We start from the raw sequence: 23,727 nt of genomic DNA, 5'->3' as shown, positions 1-23,727 counted from the left end.
ATATATATATATATATATTAGCTATTGCATAATCAAACATATATGAAATATACACTGATTATACACTTACTATATAAACTAAATATACACTAATAACTAAGTTTTGTTCCACCATTCTATTTGCATGGTCAATTTATAGAAACTAAACTTAAATACGTACGGATTAGAATTATAAGTTTCTGCAATATAATATTTTTTAACTTCATTTTTAAATTTTAATATTTTTGTGTCTACAATATAATGTTGGCTCTAACAGGAGGATATTAATTATCTGAGTTGTTTATTTAGATAGAAAGAACGTTACTTTCTCTTTTGTTTTTCGTGCAGTATTTGATGCTTATATATTGAGATCCAACTTAATTCAGAATTTCATTGAAAAATTTAGATTTTTAAAAGTAAAACGCTATCTAAAAATAATTTGAGACTTAGCAGAATACGATTTTAAAATATCTGATTAACGAACTTATCAAATTAAAGAATTTGACTTTTCCAAAATGAAATTAAATTTGCCAACTAGCAATGAAGTACTAGTACACGAGCTTCCTCACTTACATTGTCAAAAAGTAAGTTTCAACAACTTTCAAAAAATGAATTAATTGGTCAAACAAATATTATTATACTCACTCCGTCCGGAATTGTTTGTCATGTTGCATTTATCGGAAGTCAATTTGACTAATTTTCAAAGGTAAATTAGATTACATTAATTTGATATTTTAAACAAAAAAATTATGTATTCTAAAACTACATGAAAAGTACTATAAATTATAATTTTTTGAATATTAATATGATGAAAAAATACATCTTAAAATGTTAGTCAAAGTTTTTATAGTTTAACTCTAAAAATAGAAACCATGACAAACAATTCTGGACGGAGGGAGTATTATAAAACTTCTATATATAGTGTCATTTCTCTTCTCATTTTCTCACATCTCAAAAAACAAACAAACAAACTTTATATTATATTGCCTTAAACACAAGTATTAATAATTATTTTTCCAAAAAAATGTCAAGTCCTAATTCACTTTCCATACTACTAGTTATTATTATTTATTTTCTCATCTTCTTATCTCCTACAACTATTCTTGCTACCAAATATAATGAAGCTTCAACAAGATTTAAACCTAAAATCAATGGTGGAAGAAAAGAAGGTAATTTTCATGGTGATCAAGGTGTGGAGGATTGTTTACCAAAGGGTATTCGACGATCGTCTGCGCCTAGTCGATACATAAACGATCAAACTTTAGGTACAACAACTTGTTCATCAATCAAAAAGGTGAATAAACCATGATGTTTGATCAAATTACATCAGTTATACATGAAATATACAATAGAAATATGTAATATACATGTATTTCTTTTCACTTTTTAAATATATATAGTGTGATATGTATATAATACTTATGTTGCAAAATGAAAAAAAAAATCAATATATTATTAAGTATATATACTTAATAATGCATCTCCTTTCATTTTAAGTTCAAGCCATTACTTTTATCACTATTTGAAGAGCAAGATAACCATGAAAAAAAAAATAGATGTAAATTTTATCTGTTTCGAGTTTTATTGGTGTGATTAAATTGAATATGTTATTGTTAAAATTACCGTTCAATGTGCTTGAATGAATTATCTTACAAAATAACTAGAATGTATATATAGGTTGTGTATATTTGGAAACAATCTATATGTTAGAAAACGTTTTTCTCTTTGATAGATTTTACGTAGACAATATTTTGAATTAATGAAGCCCCCCGCCAATATGTTACTATCTTTGATCTAATTCTGAATTCGAGAGCGAGATCAAATAATTCTCTTTTTAATTTTTTATTTTCATTCTTGTACAATTTTCCAGTTATAACATACGAGTAAAAGAGAAATAATCGGAAGGTATATTAAAAATAAACATCTATCCTTTTAGTGATTTAAACACATTAACGTTATAGTAATTCAATTCATTTAAAAAACAAAAGACCTTCAAACTATCATCGACTTTAGCTTTAGAGGGCTCTCAAACTACTATCGTGGTCCTTCCCCTATCGAAGAGCCACGTATTTAGAGTTAACGATATCATCCCTATTATATCGAAGTGTATTCGCATGCAATTTTAATTGAATTATCTTTAGAATGTTCAAATTTAACAATAACTATCGATATTTTGAGTACCCAAAGCGCAACTCCTTTATGAGTTGATTGTGAGGCTAGAGCAAGAAAACACTCAGATTTATTACATAAACGTCGTAGTATATTTAAAATTACAAAATTCAAACTTCTATAACTATACAATATTTTTTTTATTAAATTCAATATCCAATCATGAATCGAATAACAATAATAATAACATTCCACTCTATCAATATTAGCAATATTTTCTTCAAAAGTAAAATATACACGAATTTTTTAAGATCTACAGCTCGCCCAGAAGAAGATAGACCTGCCACTATAGATTTGTCAATCCCTGAGCTTGGCCAAAGACATACCCGGCATACTAAGACTAAGCTTTACGAGACAAAATAACAATTTTTAATAAACGCTCGACTCAAATAAGTTCGAGACAATAAATTGAAATAAAAATGTGTTGAAAGAAAGAGACATAAACGTGTCATTTTGGAAATAGAAATTCTAAAAATTGTTTATCTCTCTTCTTTCTCTCTCCTCTTCCTCGAAGCTTAGAATATACACAAAGATTTAACACACAATTTTTGATACAATTTTTAAAAATATTTTTATTTTCTATATATATATATATTGCAGATTGATCTTGTTAGGTTATGGGTTGTGCATCTTCAGCTGCAGGTATTTTTTTTAATTTTTTTTTAGGTTCAAAAAGCTTTAATTTTATCTGGGTTTGTTAAATTTTTGCTTAATTTTGGATATGAATTGAGTAAAAATTGAATTAGTTGATTCTTATTGACTGTTGAAATTATATTGATGTTCGGATCACTTTGCACGTACCTCGATTAATTACATGGATATTAATTAACTAGTATTTGAACCTGAGACCTCGTAGTTCGTAACCATATCATTGACTACTAGGGGCCATGGTTTTGTATTTGTTGTTGATTTTGGTGTTTGGGATGGTTTGGGATATCTATTCAACAGGTACCAGATAACTTTGTTTACTAAGGCGAGAACAAATGGGAAGAAATTATGTAGTGTTCTTTTTTTTGTTGTCGATGCTAGGATTTGAACACGAGACCTCTGGGTTGTCAATCTACTTTATTGACCACTAGGTAACACTGTTGGGAATAGCTGTGATTTTATGTTTATTTTTATCTTTTTGTATCTATACTGAGTTTTGGTTAGTATGATGATGATATGAAATGAATTTACATGAAGAAATGGGGATTTATACAGCTGATTGTAATTTGTTTGGATAGAGGTGTATCTGTTGTTGTTTATTGGGTTGTGGTTGGCAGTAGGATGGGGAAGGTTATACTAGCTAATGTTGTGTTTAATGCTTTTTTTTGGCTATGCAGATAGGAATTCGGGACGGGCTGCTGGACTTAATCCTGATAATGGTGGAGCATATGACCCTAAGAATCTTAAAGTGAAGGTAAAGTGTGAAAATTTGAGTTTAGCCCTTTTATGCTATGGCAAAGTATTAGTTTCATATGTTCCAATTTATGCCACTCTTCCTATTTTTGACAACTTGATATGTTTGACACCATTCTAGCAAATGTTATTTTGTACAAATTTCTCGAGTTCTCAAATTCATTTAACTAATCAAGTTTAAATTTTAATGCGATGGGTTTCAGCAAACTGTTTATATAAGTATAACATTAGTAGTTGTTTCTCCAGCTGCCTATACTGTATGTTCATCAATTAAGTATCTTAAAGTCCATGCTCAACAGATGGTGTCACCTAAATTGTGACAGAGGGAGTTGTTTCTACAATCCTAACACCTAGGATATTATGATGATGACAATTAGTATACATATGACATTGCTTATGTTAACTTTTGATAAAGTAAATAGTTTAATTAAAGCGGAGATATTATCATATAATAAAAAAAAATCTTTCTCCAATTACCAATCTCTGTATTAAGTTATTACACTTTCCATCTCGCTTTGTCGCTTCACACTTCTCCGACTAAAGAGATCATTCTTCAACCTTGCTTTGCTTCACGCTGAAGAAGCGCTTTACCTTCACTTCGCTTCGCTGCTTTAAGTGATGAAGCGCTCGCTTTTCACAACTCTACCCACACTCTACTGATATTGGTTTATGATCAGAAAACACAATTGATTAAGTTGTTCTAACGACCTCGTCCTACTCTGTGGATATTGGGGATCTACCAATTCGAGAAGCTTGTATGCAATTGTCTCCCCTTTCCTACGTCAATCTGGTTTCGTGCAATGGTAGGTCAATAAGAGACATTTCCTGAATGAACTTGGAGAAAACCTGCAAGTCCTTGTTCATGTTCTACAGTGTTTGTACTTTGTAGGACAAATTTCTCATTTGGTGAAATATTCATTAGGCCTATTCGGTTTTCCACTTTAAATTCCTTTCGTTCTCATTTTGATATTTTTATGTCACGTTTCATAGTTATATATATCGAGAACATGATTAAGTAAAAAAAAGGAAAATTCTCTTCAACGGTTTGAACTTTTCAGTAGGGTGTCCTAGACAATTCAAATTGCTTTTCCATGAAAAAGAATCAAGCCCGTAGTTTAAAGGGAGTGTTAAAAACACAATTAAGTTAGTAAAGTGTATTTTCTTTGCCAACTTAAGCTCTTAGATGGGACGGCTCACGGCTCACAAAATTCAGATAGCAATTCATACAAAATCTGTTGCATTACTGACTCAAGTTAATGAGATTGGGGAAGGGTTGAAGTGGCTGGCCTTTTCAGTTCGTATTGTTCATTTAGAAGTGAGCTATCAGTGGTGAGGTTTCTTGGTTCATAGGCTCATGAATCTGATTAGTACAGAGTATCTTGCGTAGACATTGTAGTTAATCTTTGAATACCTTAGTTCTATTTGAAGCATAGTTTATTATCTTCTAATATCACTCTGTCTAATAGACATACATCAAAGAATGAAGGTTCTTGATTATCATGATGATTTCCACTATTTTTTTTTGTCATTCCTTATTTTTGATAAAGAACGGAAACTAGTTTAATTAGATGGTTAAGTGGATTTTGTTGAAGGTCAAATTTTGAGTCAATATGATAATTTGAGCTAAATGGCGAATATATTCCTCATAATAATCTTACTTATCAAAACGACAAATAGGAATATACTCTTTCATGTTCATCAGTGACCTTTTAAATCTGTATCTGAAGTTAATTAGATGATCAGAGCGAGTCTTGCTGAAAAACTTTAGAAAGTGTAGTGGCTTGGAGACATAGGCCTGAATGGGTGTTATGGATATTGGGCGGGAACATCTCAATGAGCATTTCAGGGTCATGGCTTTGTTTACTAGATTAGTGTCTGTCAAGTAAGAATATGAAGTTAATGTACTGCTAGGCTTTAGCCAACTTATCTTCTTTCTGTATTAACTTCCAGTACGGTATGTCTTGTTTGTGAAGATTGGTGCGTCTGAAACTTTGAGATTATGACTATGAATGTTCAGTCAGTCTCTTGGTTGGAATATGTATGTTCTCCTGAATTGCGGAGATTTTCTAAATGCACTTCTCTGCGCAGGCGTGGCCTGCAATCTTTTTATGGTCTTCTTTCACGCCTTCAAAAGTGTGTTATAAGTCCCTTGCACCATATATGTGATACTGATATTGCCTCCCCCCAAACATCATTTGCAGCTGGTACTCTTGGGTGATTCTGGTGTTGGTAAAAGTTGTATTGTTCTGCGCTTTGTACGTGGTCAATTTGATCCGACATCTAAGGTATGAGTATGTTATTATAAAATGAATGTGTTCTTATTATCATGTGACATTTGTCTATTGATTTTGGTTCCAACCTCTCACCTTTTCCTTTCCCTTTGGTGTGTGTTTCACAGTTTCAGTGGACTGTGTCGCGGTGTATGTTATGTATATCATCTTTTCTAAAAATTTATAAATTGTTGCTTTGATGATTTTAGGTGACTGTAGGAGCTTCTTTTCTGTCTCAAACAATAGCCTTGCAGGACTCAACTACAGTTAAATTTGAAATATGGGACACAGCTGGTCAAGAAAGGTATTGCAAGCCAAGTTTCATGTTAAATTTATCTCTTTCTGCTCTTAAATCCAAGTAATTTTTTCCAACAACCGAGATTCCCCTGTGAGTTAGCTGACCCAACCCTTGACTGGGAATAAAAATGAGAAGTCCCTAATGGTTGACAAAAGATAATTGTAAAGAAGACCTTAAAGTTGTGCTGTCTGCCTTGCTTTCAGGTATGCAGCTCTTGCACCATTATACTACCGAGGTGCTGCAGTTGCAGTGGTTGTGTATGATATTACTAGTCCTGAGTCTTTTGCCAAAGCACAATACTGGGTCAAGGTATTTCTCTTAAAGAATGGAAGTCTTCTGTCCCTTTTGTTTGATATTCGTGTTTGCATGAGATGATAGCAACTATGTAGCAGTCTGTCATTTGATCTGATTTTCATTTCTTCTTGCAATGATCTTCTTTTCTTTCGCGATCTTTTTTTTTTCTTTTGTGGAAATAATTTGCTTGCCGGTTTGTGTTGGTGACAATCGCATTTTAGTTCTCTATTTATCCACTTTTTGTCTTTCTATTCTTCTTCTCGAGGGGGTAGGGGGACAAGGGATTTTTGTTCTGCTGCGCTGAATTATGAAATGTGTTAATTGGTTATCCGTTGCTGTCTTCCTTTTCAATACTTGTCCATATCAGGGGATTGCTTTATTTATATCTTTAGAGATTGTTCCTTTTCTTCTGACTTCATATGGCAGGGGATTTTCTCTGTTTGAGTAGAGCCGAACGTTTATCCGTGAAATAATCCAATCCCCTTATATGATGATTCAGCCATTCCATCATCATTTACTAAAAGCAAAAAGTAATGTTTTTTCTAACATGGTTACGGGTGAGGGTACTCAATAAGGGGTGAGGATCTACAAGTCAGATTTATCATCACTTAAATTGTAAGATTCGGGGACATGGATAGGCGATGTTAACAGGTGTTAAGACATGTGGAATAAATGTAAAGTAATTGTTTTAACAAAAACGCCACAGTAAGTAAGATGAGAAGTCATTGAACCAAAACAAGTCATTGTAAATATCTTTTGAAATATATAATATTTCGTTCATAAACATAGGTTATATGATTGCAAAATTTCATAGTACCCTGTGCTTGATCAAAAAGTTCTCAAATACTTGTGTGTATACCAGTAACAACAACAACAACAACATACTCTGATTCCACAAGCGGGGGCTGGGGAGGGTGGGGTGTATGCAAACCTTACTCCTATCTTTGTGGGGTAGAGAGAATGTTTTCTATAAACACTCTGCTCAAGGAAAGCGTTTTTCAAAAATATGTTTGAAAAATACAAGAAAAAAATCTGTGATGAAAATATTGAAGAAATGAAAAGTGTTGACAGTTGAAATAATAAAGATACTAAAGTACTTGTGTGTATATCCAAAACAACAAACTGCAAGAGAAGATCCACCCAGCTTGTGTTTCTCTGCTGTAACTGTAGTCAAAGCACCTTGGGTAAATTGACCAAATCCTTTCTGTTTCTCACAGATGCAGCAGACATTTTTGATGGATCTGTGAACATACTTACATTGAAGCAATTTAAATTGCAATAACATGTTGATAATAGTTCATTAGAGCATCATAATTTTTGAAGCAACTTAGTCAAAGATCGTTCTTTCTCAAGTTCATCACTTATTTGAGATTCCCTTTTGATTGTTTCAATGGAAGCAATGAGAATTCGCAAGCTAAAACAAGATCAATGAGAATCTCAAAAATGTGATTGTCAATACCCCTGTATCAAGAACAGTTAAGTTGTTTCCCCTAAAAGAAAAGTTTCACCAGCTAGTTTCCCTGGGGGTTCATGTGCAATGTAGATTATCCTGTGTGTCAAGTGTTTTTGATATGTTTCAAGACTACAGTGGTGGGGGACCACAAACAAACTTGCTCTAATTGATTGATAAACATCTCCAGAAGATCCTTTCAAGGTTTATTTAGGGACAGGATTTCAAGTTTACCTACTTATTTTTGGTTTCCCATCCGGTGTCCAGTACCCGAATGGGAGCCGACTAATCTGGATTTGTGCATTGTAGGGCCCATTTCTGGGGGCGATGCTCCCAACAGGATTTATTCAATTCCCATCATTGCTCAACATGTTGGTTAAGTTCACCAACTGTTATCATGAATTAATATGCATGAGATCCATATCTTAGACTTGTCGATCAAGCATAAAGAATAACATCACGTTTGCCGGTTCATGTTGATTGCTGTCCAATTTATTTGTATTTCTTCGTTTTCTAAATGAGTCAGTCTGTCACGACAATAATAACTATTACATCTCGATCCGAGCAGGTGGGTAAGCTTTACGAATCTGCAGTTTCCATGTGACTAGTCATCCTGTCGGACAAGCTTGTGCTAAATGATTTGTGGTTTCTGAAATTCAGTCATGTGTAAAATATATTATTTCATAGCTGCTAAATGATTGCCATTTTGTAGGAATTGCAAAAACACGGGAGCCCTGATATAGTCATGGCTCTGGTTGGCAACAAAGCCGATCTCGATGAAAAGAGAGAAGTAACGACACAAGTGAGTATCGTCGACGTCTTATCAGCGCTGTTAGACATGAAATTTACTTTGGCATACTTATCCTTTTGTGGTACTTACTTTTGAAGGATGGAATCGACTGTGCTGAAAAGAATGGCATGTTCTTTATAGAAACATCTGCTAAGACAGCTGATAATATCAACCAGCTATTTGAGGTATGTTCCTCTATGTCATTCTCAAAAGCGCAACGTCAAGTTTGTTCATTTTAGTCATCTTCATCGGGTTTTTCAGTTATCTTGCTTTTCTTGCCCTCCTTGTTTATTGTCGGAGTTTGGTGGAGTGAGGGAACAACACTGCCTGAATGTTTTAGTCGGATCAGGATCCTGAGTTCCCGGAGATCAGTTTTGTTCAATTTAGCACTAATCTCGAATCAATATGATACAAACTAAAAAGAAAAAGTACAAGTAGTTCTCTATATTCCCTATCAGCATATAAATCTCCGACATGACTAAACGACTCCTAGAGAACAGTAAAACGGAAAGTATAGCATACTACTTATCTTCCATTATGCGTTTATGTTTCTGTAGGCCTGCATTTGAACTCGAATATTAGGTAATATTCACTTATTAACAACTTCACTTGTAGGAAATCGCGAAGAGATTGCCACGCCCTACTGTTGCTTGACCATCAAGATTATGCTAATTGCTACTGTACTGCCTGTAATACTATGTATATGAAGTCATTCTCAGTCTCTTTTTTTCTGCAGTACTCTTGTTACGATTTCTGATCTCGTGATCGCGATCCTCTTCAACGAGGCATCCTGATATATATATATATATAAACTGTGAGAATTGAGGAGACTAATTAACTCACTTCAACTTTGTGAAAGTTTGAAATATTTGAATGATTCAGTGAGACATATATATATGGTTCCAGTTCAGTGAAATTTAGCTATCTGTATTAAACAGAAAAAATCTCAAGTGTTAGTATGTATGGTCAGTTTCCAAAAGATTAAAAAACCAAAAATTTTATGTTTGTGTGACACAGCTTCTTTGAGGTCTCGAGTTTGAACTTTAAGTAACGGGAAAATCCTTCATAGAGAGTGTTGCTCTCGAAATATGAGTAATGGATACCGGGTGAGAAATTAAAAAAACACTTGTTTGCATAGGGTGTCTACATCTTATTAAACAAGTACCTTTAAAAGTTAATAAATTTATACGAAAATATATTCATTGATTTGATATAAATATTTAGCGTAGATATATAGAAAGAAAAAAACAACATAAAATTTCAGTAAAGCTCCGTTATTGAAAGACATGTAATCAAATGAAACTTTGTAAGTCGTAAATATTAAAGGATCTAAATAAAATAAAATATTATAAAAATTAAATATAAAAAATTCCTACTTTAGTTCAACAAGGAAATATTTAATAACTAAACTTTTAGTTGATTTCCATTTTTTAAATATTTTTCCTATTATAACTCAAAAATAACTTGTTCCTAATCAAAACCAAATTAAAACAGAAAAACTAAGTTTAAGTTTGCAAAGGTTTAGTCAAACATTATCTCTATAAACATACTATGTCCTTATAAGTTTTTAATCTATATACTGTTCGTTTTATTTCTACCTTATAAGTTTTTAATATTTCTCTCGAAATAATCAATGGCATCATCATCGAAAAAAATGTTGATCTTGAAATCATCGGATGATGATGAATTTGAGATTGAAGAATCGATTGCGGTTCAATCTATAACGATAAAAAATATGGTTGAGGACGATTATACCCTCATCCCATTGCCTAATGTAAATACTCAAAACCTAATTCTAATTATTGAGTACATGAAAAAGCATGGAGAGAAGACGGAAGAAATTAAAGAATTCAATATGAATTTTGTGAAAGATATGAGCTATGAACAATTGTTTGAAATGATATTTGCAGCAAATTATCTTCACATTAGTGATTTGATGGATTTATTGTGTATGACGATAGCCGATCGAGTTAAGCACAAGTCTGTGATTGCTATTCGTCAGATATTTGGTGTTACTAATGATTATACTCCAGAGGAAGAAGAAAAGCTTCGAGAAGAACATAAGTGGGCTCATGAAGGAGAAGAAATTGACGAATCTCTTGATTAAATTTATTAGGTTTAGTATAATTTATGATTTGATTATTTTAGTTTTATGTAGGGTTTGGATTTGTTATTAATTATTTCGTGTTTTAATTTAGATTATAACCTTTTTTGTAGCATGCACAATGGCTTACACACAAAAAAAATATTTTGCATTGATATGAGAAAATTAAGAGTTTGATATATATTGTGTTTCAATGAGATTAGAGCCATAGGCTAGGCTCGTTGGGTCGTCCTGGCCTAATTCGAGATTTAATAGGGTTGTGCTAAGATTTTTGGAGCCCATTTCAGAAAAGATATTTTAGCCTGTCCTGAATAAACTGGTTTGTGGGGCTCGTGGGCCAATATAAATTAATTAAAAAATATAATATAATATTAAAATCTAAATTAATTTATATTTATTTTAAATAGATTTAAAGAATGGTTCCAAGAAAATAGAATAAGGGAGGTAGACGTAATATCGTAAACTACAAGAGAGGTGAGTGTTATAGAGCAAAACCTGGAGGGAGGTATCTGAAATTATCCCTAATTATATTTGTGGATTTGCTTTTAACAAGTAGTAGCATTAGTATCAAGTAATATCTATGATAATATTTTTAAATGACAATTTATAATGTAATTTAATAATTATTAAAAAAATATAATTTTTAAAAAGTGGCTGGCCCGGCTAGCCTGTAGCCCCAACTGGTGGATTGAGATGGCCGTTTCCTGGTCCATGCCAAAAATGGGCTAGCCCTGACTGACCTGTAAAATGTCAAAGTCTATATGGATTAATCCGGATGGGATGTGCTAGCCCATATTGACAACTCTAAATGAGATAGAACTTAATTTTCGTTTTATCACATAAACTATTTATTTTAAATCTTGATAAATAATTAAGATTTGATATTCCATTATTAAACATGAAAGTGAAAAAAAAAATCTCGACTATAATTTAAAACAGTTATTTATTGATTCCAATATATTTGTCATTTGCAATGATAATAAATATATGTCATATACAAACATATATTAAAAGCATAAAGTTCTTGAAAATATAGATTAAACTTATTGTTCTTCGTTAAAATAATTTTCCTCGAATAATTATTAATATATGGGAAGTAGTTTTTCTTTAAATTAATAAGGATTTCAAAATATAAAATATATGGATTTTAAACTACTCCATATATAGAATGTGTATTTTCTTTTTAATATTTAATATTAGAAGAATAATTAATTTTCCTTTTAAGCGTAGGTAGGGGGTGACAAACTAGGTTTGCGTATTGGTCAGTTCGACTTTAATGTTTATCGATTTGACTTATTATTTATCGATTTATAGAGATGCTAAAACATTATAGAATCATTAAGATATTCACTTATTAGCTTTTGGTTTATCGGTTTGGTTATCGATATACATGAGTTCAAGTTACATCCTCAAAAACGAACACTTTTACATTGTAGAATAATAAAGTGTTTGAGACAACAAAAAATAAAAGTAGAAAATCAACTCGAAGTCAAGGACTTTATATATAAAATTGTATAAATATAATTATTAATTTATTATCGGTTAAGAAAAAACCTCAAACCATTTAAGAACCGATAATTCGATAACAAAAAAATCAAAACCATTATCAAAACCGCTAAATCAATAACCCAATGCTGATAAAACCAAGAAAAAAATTCTGTTAAATTATCAATTTTGATTCGATTTTGAATAGTGAATCGAGTCCGAATATGTATTGTTCAGAAATGAATAAATTTATCGACTCGATTCATATTTTTTATATGATCAAAAAAATGGATAAATTCAAGTATTTATGAATATCCATATTAATCATAATATTAATTATTCTTATTATGTAAAAAATATATTATTTTTTTTCTTTTAAATTTGTTTTCTCCAAGTTCATGAGAAGATTCTAGAATTGTGAAAGAAAAATCACTCAGTATAAATAGAATTCTCCATTTTTTGGGGGAGATTTTTTAGGGTTTAGTAATTTCTCCCAAATTCACCATCAATGTCGTCTTCATCATCGGAGCCGGAGAGCAACATTCTGACCTTGAAATCCGCCGATAACGACGAATTTCAGGTGGAAGCATCCATCGCCGTTCAATCTACAACTATCAAAAACATGGTAGAGGACGGTTACACAGACATTCCGCTGGTGAACATCAGTAGCGAAGTCCTTATCAAAATTCTCGATTACCTGAAAAAGCACGCGGAGAATTCCGGTTGTAGCGAAGAAGAACTGAACGAATTTGACAATGAATTCGTTAAGATGAGTATCAAAAAAATGTCTCTGTTTGTATACGCCGCTAGTTTCTTGCACATTCCTGGTTTGACGAGCCTGTTATGCCAGACGATTGCTGATAAAATTAAGAACAAATCGGTGAATGCTGTTCGGAGGATTTTTGAGATTATCAATGATTATACACCGGAGGAAGAAGCAGAGGTTCGTGCTGAACATGACTGGGCACATGAAGGAGAGCTTGATGATACTGTTGAGGAAGACGATGAGGTTCGTGATGAAAATGATGGAGAGAGTGATGATAACGAAACACCAGACGATGAAACAGGTGAAAATTGATAACGACATTGTTGAATACTTAGTTTGTGTTCATGGTTTTTTAGCTTGTTCATCAATGGAGTAATTTGGGGATTTTGATTAGTTTCTGGAAACTTGTAAACTGTTACTCTGTTTCTGCTTCATTGATAAATGAATTGGATTCTTGTGATTTGCTTCTTTTGTTTTTGTTTTTCAATTGGGATTTGTTGAATCTTCCTTTTGTTGGTTATGGAGCGGGTAGAGTGCGTCGTGACTCGTGATCGCTTGACCTCTTTTGTGTGTGAACAAGAAACTCGACTCTACGTTCTCGATAAAGGCTCCACGGAAATGGTGGGGTGTAAGCCCCTCGCAATCCTACCGAGTGAAGTTTTTATGAATGTGCAATCTAAGCGAGTGAAGTTTTTAAGCGTTTTTCGATTGTGGGATTAGTGGTTAAAGAATGTGCAATCTTAGCGAGTTAAGTTTTATGCGTTTTTAGAGTGAGATTAGTGGTTAATTGAATGTGTAATCCTAGTGTGTGAAGTTTTTGTGCCTTTTTGAAGTGTAGGGGTTAGTGGTTAATGAGAATGTGTTGTGTCCGAGTAAAGTGTTTATGCCTTTATAAAGTATGGGGTTTAGTTGTTAATGAATGTGCAATCTTAGCGAGTGAAGAAGGGTTTACGCCTCTTTTAAGAGTGTGGGGTTAGTGGTTAATGAAAATGTGTAATCCTAGCGAGTGAAGTTTTTATGCCTTTTTGAAGTGTGTAGGTCAGTGATTAATGAGACTGTGTTGTGTTCGAGTGAAGCGTTTACACCTTTATAAAGTGTGCGGTTTAGTTGTTAATGAATGTGCAATCTTAGTGAGTGAAGAAGGGTTTACATCTCTTTTAAGAGTGTGGGGTTAATGGTTAATGAAAATGCCTAATCCTAGCGAGTGAAGTTTTTATGCCTTTTTGAAGTGTGGGGGTTAGTGGTTAATGAGAATGTGTTGTGTTCGAGTGAAGTGTTTACGCCTTTATAAAGTGTGGGGTTTAGTTGTTAATGAATGTGCAATAGCGAGTGAAGATGGGTTTACGCCTCTTTTAAGAGTGTGGGGTTAGTGGTTAATATAAATGCCTAATCCTAGCGAGTGAAGTTTTTATGCCTTTTTGAAGTGTGGAGGTTAGTGGTTAATGAGAATGTGTTGTGTTCGAGTGATTTACACCTTTATAAAGTGTGGGTTTTAACTAGTTAATGAATGTGCAATCTTAGCGAGTGAAGTGTTAACGCTTTTTTAAGAGTGTGGGGTTAGTGATTAATGAATGTGCAATCTTAGCGAGTGAAGTGTTTACACCACTTTAGACTATTGAGTTAGTGGTTAATGAATGTGCAATCCTAGCGAGTGAGGTTTTTTCATGTTAGAGTGTGGGTTAGTGGTTAACGAAAATGTGTAATCCTAGCTCGTAAAGTGTTTACGCCTCATTAGAGTGTGGGTTTAGTAGTTGATGAATGTACAATCCTAGCGAGTAGAGAAGTCACACCTATTTAAACGGTGGATTTAGTGGTTAATGAATGTACAATCCTAGCGAATGAAGTGTTTTACGCCTTTTTAGACGGTGGGTTTAGGGGTTAATGAATGTGCAATCCTAGTGAGTGAAGTCTTTTCACCTTTTTAGAGTGTAGGTTAGTGGTCAATGAAAACGTGTAATCCTAGCTAGTAAAGTAATTACGCCTCATTAGAATGTGGGTTTAGTAGAATAGTAGTTAATGAATGTGCAATCTTAGTGAGTGAAGAGGTCACGCCTCTTTAGACGGTGGCCTCTTTAGACGGTGGCTTTAGTGGTTAATGAATGTACAATCTTAGCGAGTGAAGTGTTTGTGAGCTTAGTGGTTAATGAAGTACAATCCTAACGAATTCTTAGAGTGGGTTTTTCTTTTGGTAGACATGTTTTTGCGAGACTATAATGCTTTTTTGTCTTTCGAATGTACCAAAATATACGTATAATGTTAGTAAAATATTAATTAATTTAGGATAACCTTCGATCATAACGTAATCAGTTTTTTAGCAACACACAAATATCTAATTAGAATATACAATTGTATTTAATATATTCCAATGAAATTCTAACAGATAGCACAAAAATTAAAAGAAGTAGAATTTAACTTATTCATTTTTGTTGAAAAGGACCATTAATTCCACGTTAATATTAAGAAATAAAACTAAATTCCAGTCCTTGTTGCCTTTTCTTTGTTCTTTTCCTTCTCACTAAAACAAAATTGTACTTACCGCCAAGGGTCGTGGACTCGTGATGAGATAGATACGATCGATCCTTTTATCATTAATTAAAAATCTCAAATTCATACCCACGGGCAGAATTTTAAACACTCTTTATCGGAAAATTATAACGTATATACAAGTGAACTGATAATCAAAAACAACTTGAAAGAGTCGACACACGCAAACTTAAAAAGTGTTTATGTAAGCAAATCTTACTAATAATAGCTCTTTTTTTACTTTTCAAGTAGAGATGCACTCATTTGTAAAACTTCTGGCTTCGTTTTTTTTTTGGTCATATTTTAAGTACACTCATTTGTCAAAAAAAATTTACTTAATCAATTCCTTGACACCCTTAGTGAAATTTTTGGCTCCGTCACTGTTCATACCTAAATATTGAAGAAAAAAAATGTTGATAAAGAGCGCTTCCCCTTTAATAGTCCTTCTATGGCGAGATTCAAATTAATTGAACCCCAATAGGAGTATCGAACATCGAATGAAATTCGAAAATAAATAAATAAAACTTAAAAAGAAACAAGTACCACTAGTACAAGAAGGAATAGTTTCAATTTGCATGTTACTAAGGACAAGTCAATTCATCAAAGGTCCAAATTTAATATTGTGGCAATGTAAAACAACAACAACAAAAAAGTTTAGTTACAACTTTTTTTTTGTGCTTATAACTTTGTACAAAGAACAAACATAACACATTACCAAAGTTTTCATAAAAACAATCAAACAAACATGGCAATGAACAATATGAATCGATTTTCTTCGGGAGAAATTGAACATGGCGTTGGTGATGGTGCCAAACGCGAACCAGGTATTGCCCCTTTCGTAACAAAAACATATGATATGGTAGAGGATCCGAATACAAACTCTATAATCTGTTGGAGTTCGTCTGGTTCTAGTTTCGTTATTTCTGATCATAACAGATTTAGTTTCGAACTTCTACCAAAATATTTCAAACATACTAACATGTCAAGCTTCGTCTATCAACTCAATAACTATGTAAGTTATCGCGTTTATACTTTCTTGATATCATCATGTGCATTTTTTTTCCTTCTTATTAATACGTATTCGATGATAGGGATTCAAGAAGATTGGACTCCAGAAATGGGAGTATGGACATTATTGGTTTCAAGCAGGGAAAAAACACTTGATATCTAACATAAAAAGACGAACAAAAATTCTAAATGCTCGTAGAGATTTTAATCAAGAAAATTATTTTTACGGAGTAGGGGAAGAGATCAGAAGCCAGAGAGATCTCAACATTACGTTGAAGTCAGAACTCGAGAAGTTGAAAGAGAGACAAGATGATATGATTAAGGGAATCGCGTCTTTAAAGGAATATCTGGAGAGATCAGAGGCAGAGTCAAGGAAATTCCTCTGTTTTTTAGCAAAAGCAGTTAAACAAGTTGTTTCAACTAAACGTGGTACGAAACGTGATGTAGAAGTTAGAGATGTAATTACGAGTAAACGTAGAGCTGAGGATGTAACGAGGGAGTAGTAAGAGCTCGGAGAAGAATTGAAGATAGAAGAATGAAGCTATAACATCTAGTATTTCCATTCTTGAGAGTCTCTTACTTTTTTTTGTTTTATTCTCACTTTTGTTGCTTGATTTTCCCCGAATCATTACACTGGATATGTTATTGTTGGGTTGTCTGGTTTCGAATTTTGTAAATGGTGATTTATGTTTCTTTTGTGTACGTAATACTGAACTTTTATTATCAACTATAAGTCTAGTTGATGTTAAATTTCTTTAGCTTCTTCATATGCGTTACTCCTTTATATTATGAATCCTTTTAATGAAAATCATAATTCTGTTATAGTTAGACAATATATACATATAATCCTCAATGTCATAGGCTAAAAATTGCATCATAAAAATAAATAACTCAATTATTCAAAAGTGCAAAATACACTAAAACACCATGAATAACAAGTAAAGTAAAAGAACTAACATTATATCCAAAACTTCCATAGACCCTTTAGCCACTACTTATTAAATATTTCTATGATAAATATAGTATCAGGATCAGCTTGGACACACCTCGACTATCTAACTTATTAATAAACGATACGATTACTATAACCTAGTTAACGGTATCATCAATCTCAGGACCTTCAAATGCCCACGGAGCATCGTTGATGATTTCTTTCTCTTCTTCCTCGGTGAGATCATTCGTGATCTTTAACATCTCGCGAACAGCTCTAACACTCTTGTTCTTCAGCCTATCAGCTGCAGATTGACAACACAGTTCCATCAACTCGTGAATGTTCAAATAATTCGCGGCCATTATGATATCGAAGAGCTCTTCCCAATCCACACTCACGAATTGCTCATCGAACTCCTTGAGATCGTCTTCCTCACCTACGATAGGGAAGTCGAGTTGAGTTATGACTTGATCTAACAGAGAGTTAAGTTCATAGTACTCATTTTTCGCTTATATGATATATTAGTTAATGAAGGTACATTGGTCTATCATCCCTTCCTGAACCAAACATGAATCTTTCGATACGTTTACCTCTCATGCTCGATTACTTTAAGTCAAATCTCGCATCTAATGAGCCTATCGGGTGCTTAAATACTACTCTCAGTCTGTCGTACCAACAAAAGAACCTATCAAATATCAAGTCAAAGCTCAAGAGAGATTTGGTTAATGATTATTTATTTTTCTATATAACATGATTATTTATTTTTCAATTATACGATCGAAAAATGACTTTTTTATGAATTTTACCCATTTTGCCCTTCCCTAATATGACCCCACTCACCCATTTACCATATTCTTATTACTCACCTGTTTCCACAGCCTTTCCTTTATCATCGGGCTCGTTCTCATCCTCGTCCTCGTCCTTAGTAATGTGCTTATTCAGATACTCGATTACTTTAGTTAACGTTTTACTATCGATATTTGGTAATGGAATTACACTCGTAGCACATCCATCTTCGATCATATTCTTAATCATTTCCGATTGAATAACTGCTGCTTCTTCAACTTCAAATTCTTTATCGTCGTTTGATTTTAATGTCACCATTTTCTTTGAGTTTTCGGATTCTGCCATCGATGAAAAATTCGAGATTTTTTTTATTCCAAAAATAAAAATAAAATAAATGAAACAGTGTTTTAGTTTATTTGTGTTAATTTTTTTTTTAAATTAGGGGTATTTATTGAGGTTAAAATGGTCCGATTAAAATGGATCAATGTTTAAATTTGGGATTGAAAATGTAACGAATTTCCGTAAAGACTAATTCTTTTTTGGTCTTAATATAAATAAATAAAATGATTTGTCATTAATTTTTCTTTTTCTTTTACCCGTTATCTACGTAGAATGGTATGACTAATTCTTAAATTGAGATTTATGTGGAAAAGTTTCACATCAGGGGTAAACGTTTTTTTAACAACGAACACTTTATATTTTGAATCGGTTCGGTTCGATTCTGAAGTTAATTGGTAAGTTCGATTTGACTGAAGTCACTCGATTCAACTTATTGATTATTGATTTGTAAACTTGCTAATCGTTACCGAATTATTAATTAATAAAATAATATATATATATATCAAAATATTTATCATAATTCATATGAATTTATTTTTGTTTAATAAAATATGATATGTAATTTAAAAAATATAAAATTAACATCTATATTTCTACTCATGTTTATGTAAGGATCAAATAATGTCAAGCAGACAAATTAAAACGCGTCAGCCATGACAATCTTCTACTTTGACCACAAATATAATAATAATAATAATAATAATAATAATAATAATAATAATAATAATTTGTAATGTAAGTCAAACGATCAATTTCTATAAAATAAAAAAAAAATTAAAATATTGCAACTTCATTAATAAAGTTACCAGTAGAACGTATACAGACTTTGTTTCTATTTTTTGTAATATAGATTCTCAGTTAAAAAATAAATTACAATGTTCTTTTTTTGGGAAAAAGTACGTTAATCATAAGTCATTGAAGAATAAGAAAATCAAAAGTCATTCAAGAACAGGAAAATATGTGACTAAATAATAACGGGCTAGCCCTTACCTCTCACCACATAAGATACGACAATACTCGGCTACCAAATTCATTTTCGGCCTAAATCTACATTATCTCTCTTCTAAGTACTCTTAACTATTACTACAACAAACCTTTCGCATCTTTTTACTGACGTTTCTGTGCACCTGCGTCCAAATCATTTCAACTTGACTTTCCTCATCTTGTCATCTACACATCGGCCAAACACGCCTTTCCTCTTATGACTTCGTTCCTACTCATATCTCTCATAATAATCAAAGCATTCTCATCGAAGCTGCCTTTATCTTCTTAACGTGGACGTTCTTAAATGTTGTCCAACAATCTGTCACATACAATAATAATGTTGGTCTACTCTCTACTTTGTAGGACTTACCTTTAACCCTCGGTGAAACATTCTTATCACACAATACCTCATAGGAGATGCAACAACATCGTCAATTTTTCCATCTCCTTAGGTAAAAAAAAATTAGCCCATAAAGTAATAATCTGCTCAGCTTGCATGTTTTTCATTCTACTTTAAACTTCTTTCGAAGGTAAAACATATGCATTAATCTTCACTTTCACCTCAACTTCATATATTACGTCATTAAATTTACATTTCGAATACAAATCTGATTCAACCCTACTTAACCTGAAACTTTTAGATTCGAATTTCTAAAGTCCATCTCCAAACACAATCTTTTTAATGTCTTCTTTTTCTATATATTCAAAGTATATAGTTGGTAGAGATTATTTTCTCTAATCCACATCTTTTTTTAAAAAAAAAAATTATAATAATTATTAATGACAATAACAATATTATAATTAATAATAAGAGTAATTAAAAGCAATATGCATGCCGGCAGACATGTAAATATATATATGCCAACTGTCTTAAACACATCATTTTTCATGCTCCCTATTTTGACCAATTCTGTCATGCCAAGTCAGCCTTTCCGAGGCGGACCCACATGGATGCAACGAGTTCATCTGAATTATTTAACGAAAAATTATATTGTATATTTTAGATAACAATTATTTTTTAGGTACACATTATAGATTAAATATTAAAAACCTTCTCGACTTTTTATGTGTTTATTTTTCATAATACATTAAACTGTTAACAAAATTTCTAATTCTGCTACTGGTTATTGAATTGGCTTCATTTCTAAGGAGATATGTGTGTTTTGAGTCATAAACTTTTATTACACTTCATATTTCTATTATTTAATTAATAAAACTAGGTCAAAATTTTATGATGAAATATTTTTTTTTTGTGATTTTTTTTTTATCTTAAAATAAGATTAATGACCAAGAGACTAACATTTTCTCATTTATCTTAAAGAAAAAAAAGCATCATAGTTTTGATGTATGACATGAAAGTAAGCTTCTATCACTTAATTATATATAGTTTTTTTACTAAATTAGGTAATTATATATAGTCAAAAGTTAATTAATTTGAGTATGTACATAGTTAATTTTAGTGTGAACCAATATTGAACATTCCAATAAAATTATTAAGCATATAACTATTGAACAAACTTAAATAACGAACGTAATTTATTAATCTACGATCAATAAATAAAAATATACATATATGGTACATATTATGGATTCATTAGCTTGATATTAAAAGTATAAATCATGAAATTATATTTGTATTATTTCACCTTTTGCTAAGTTAATTAAATGTTGGTAATTGCTTTCCATGAATACTAACTATGAGAGGATATTGTGTACAAATATATAATATACATATTAACTTTAAAAATTATTTTCTATCTTTAATAGTAATGTAATAAATTTGATTAAATAAAATAATATATTAAATTGGTACTCAACTAACAATATAGACTAACTTTTCAATCAAATTTGATGAACATCTAACAATATTGACTAACTTTTCAATCAAATTAAATGAAGTTGACTTTCTCAAATATGAAAACAATCTCTTAATCTTACATTAGTAAAGTATAAAATAATTGGGAAACTTCCATAAATATACTATGATAAAAAAATATTTATTATTTATAATAATGATATTTTTTTATTTGATCATTTTTAATTCATTTACGATACAAGTTTAATACATATTACAAAGATAAATTTATTATTAAAATATAATACAAGTTTTGATGATGGATAATACATTTATCACACATTTTAATACACTTATAACACAATGTGACAGTTTTTTACCAAACAAACATAATATATTTCAAAAATAATTATAATTCAAATATATTGCATACATAATTCACTTTTAATACATATTACAGATTTATCACAATATTGCTATAAATGATAATAAACCAAAAGTATCGCTAAAATCAATAATTATTTTTAAAAATGTATTAATTCATGTAATTTTTCCATAATGAAAACTAGATAAAATTATGTATAGATAATTAACTCTTCAGACTTCAGTCATGAATATGTATGTAATAATTGGTTTTGTAGGTTACAAAAGATTATTGTTAACATATTGAAGTTTGAGAATTTTTTGCAAAATAAGCCCTACTTTCTTTAGAAGTAATACAAAGTTTGAGCTAATGGAAGAAATAATGATTATATTACGAGTTACGGCGAAACTAAAATTTTAATTTTATATATTTTCTATTTGACAATAACTAGGTTTTAAATCAATCTATATATATTATATAATATATTTTTTTAACACAACTATATTATCTAAGCAAAAATTACTGAATTCGATCGAATTGATATTTGAGGTTTTAGCTCCTCCCTGTTATTGAGGGTTGACGTGGATGACTATGATTTTTCTAATACAGTAATAATATACTTGTTAGGAGACTTGAGAGTTTCTCCATACTGAAAATGAATTGTCATCGATCATCAGATATTTTATGAAATGGATCGATAAATTTCTTTTGTCTAAAACCTAAATATCCTCACAAGATTCAAAGCATTTTTCTCCCTATTCGATAGTTAGCCCTAGCTATCTATTATAGTGGGTTAAAACACTTTTTCTACTGCCTTAACGGGGTTAACGAGCTAATTAATATCACTTATGGGTGGATCTGATTCAATATTTATTTTTAACATCTATCTTTAATCAAAGGTCTTGATCATCCAAGTTTAACGACGAAAAAAAAATCATGTTAGCCTCGTTTTGACTTCCCTTTTAACGTGTCTTATGTGACACACAATTAAATTAACAATACAGATCACAATATAAATATTAATTCGAAATAGCAAAAAATATTTAAAAAATTAATAAATCCTTTTGTATACGTCAGAGCTCAGAAATATTACCAATTAATGGTGAGTTAGAGAGTAGCTATATAAATATTAGACTTCTTCTATGGTCTAAATAATAATTATTTGATCATTTTTTAATTATAATTTTTTTTTGAGATAGTCAACAAATGATGCATAGTGTTATTAATGTGTAAGTTTTTTTCCCCTTAATTTTAAGCATAATCCACTGAAATTAATGTTTTGATACTTATTAACATCATAATTGTTATCAAGTTTATGTACAAATATTTTGCTTACATATAAATATAGTAAATAGTATATTGTTCAATTTTTTTTAAAAAAATCATGTTCTATTTTGATAATCTCTTATAAAAATTATCTAAAATGCGTTTTTGATATTTGCTAGTCTTATTATAATTTATTTCGAATCACCATAAAAGGATAACTTTTCTTTTTCGGAAAAACAAAAATACAAAAAAATAATCCTATAAAACACAATAGTTAGTCCCTAAATTATTCTTGCCTCTAAATCAAATCTCTCCTACTTATAGTCAAATAATTTATGAAAATTTGAAGAAAGAAAATATTAATAATAGTCTATCAAATTTAAATTTCATTTTTATTTACAGATAACACCCTAAATTTACTAAAAAATCCTCTATTACTATAGTAAATTGTCTACATATGATCAAATCAATTTTTCCTAAGTTTTGGAGAAAAAAAAAGATCAAAGAATATTCATAAACTACGTAAAAAGTAACAAAATTAAGACTTATTTTTTTAATTAAGGGAAAATGCACAAGTGCCCCCTCAACCTATGCACGAAATTCCAGAGACACACTTATACTGTACTAAGGTTCTATTACCCCATGAACTTATTTTATAAGTAATTTTCTACCCCTTTTCGGCCTACGAGACACTAGCTTGAAAAAAAAAGTCAACCAACGTTGAG

At 31.3% G+C, this 23,727-nt stretch overlaps 5 protein-coding genes across 5 annotated transcripts; 4 read left to right on the top strand and 1 right to left on the bottom strand.

Annotated features, from left to right (window-relative positions):
• Window positions 1–2,581: 2,581 nt before the first annotated feature.
• Window positions 2,582–9,567, top strand: LOC107003119 (ras-related protein RABF1). Its single transcript, XM_015201382.2, has 8 exons — window positions 2,582–2,790; window positions 3,474–3,550; window positions 5,751–5,834; window positions 6,029–6,123; window positions 6,321–6,426; window positions 8,574–8,663; window positions 8,750–8,836; window positions 9,267–9,567. The coding sequence occupies exons 1-8, from the start codon at window positions 2,766–2,768 to the stop codon at window positions 9,303–9,305; spliced, it is 603 nt and encodes a 200-aa protein (XP_015056868.1). The 5' UTR covers window positions 2,582–2,765; the 3' UTR covers window positions 9,306–9,567.
• A 138-nt stretch (window positions 9,568–9,705) lies between these two features.
• Window positions 9,706–10,920, top strand: LOC107003566 (SKP1-like protein 11). The gene has a single exon (XM_015201903.2). It carries the CDS (start codon window positions 10,285–10,287, stop codon window positions 10,756–10,758), a length of 474 nt encoding a protein of 157 aa, XP_015057389.1. The 5' UTR covers window positions 9,706–10,284; the 3' UTR covers window positions 10,759–10,920.
• A 1,747-nt stretch (window positions 10,921–12,667) lies between these two features.
• Window positions 12,668–13,469, top strand: LOC107003273 (SKP1-like protein 11). Its single transcript, XM_015201576.2, has one exon. The coding sequence runs from the start codon at window positions 12,749–12,751 to the stop codon at window positions 13,316–13,318; it is 570 nt and encodes a 189-aa protein (XP_015057062.1). The 5' UTR covers window positions 12,668–12,748; the 3' UTR covers window positions 13,319–13,469.
• Window positions 13,470–16,274: 2,805 nt separating this feature from the next.
• On the top strand, window positions 16,275–17,181 carry LOC107003565 (heat stress transcription factor A-6b-like). Its single transcript, XM_027912763.1, has 2 exons — window positions 16,275–16,541; window positions 16,621–17,181. The coding sequence occupies exons 1-2, from the start codon at window positions 16,275–16,277 to the stop codon at window positions 17,038–17,040; spliced, it is 687 nt and encodes a 228-aa protein (XP_027768564.1). The 3' UTR covers window positions 17,041–17,181.
• Window positions 17,182–17,449: 268 nt separating this feature from the next.
• On the bottom strand, window positions 17,450–18,659 carry LOC107004356 (SKP1-like protein 1). The gene is made up of 2 exons (XM_027913231.1): window positions 18,335–18,659; window positions 17,450–17,904 (listed from the first exon to the last, which is right to left on the bottom strand). The coding sequence occupies exons 1-2, from the start codon at window positions 18,597–18,599 to the stop codon at window positions 17,627–17,629; spliced, it is 543 nt and encodes a 180-aa protein (XP_027769032.1). The 5' UTR covers window positions 18,600–18,659; the 3' UTR covers window positions 17,450–17,626.
• Between the last annotated feature and the right edge of the window lie 5,068 nt (window positions 18,660–23,727).

The sequence above is a fragment of the Solanum pennellii genome, chromosome 11, assembly GCF_001406875.1.
Source record: "Solanum pennellii chromosome 11, SPENNV200".
NCBI classification, from domain to species: Eukaryota; Viridiplantae; Streptophyta; class Magnoliopsida; order Solanales; family Solanaceae; genus Solanum; species Solanum pennellii.
The sequence above is the reverse complement of the archived record's forward strand: the minus strand, read 5'-3'. Positions and strand labels throughout refer to the sequence as shown.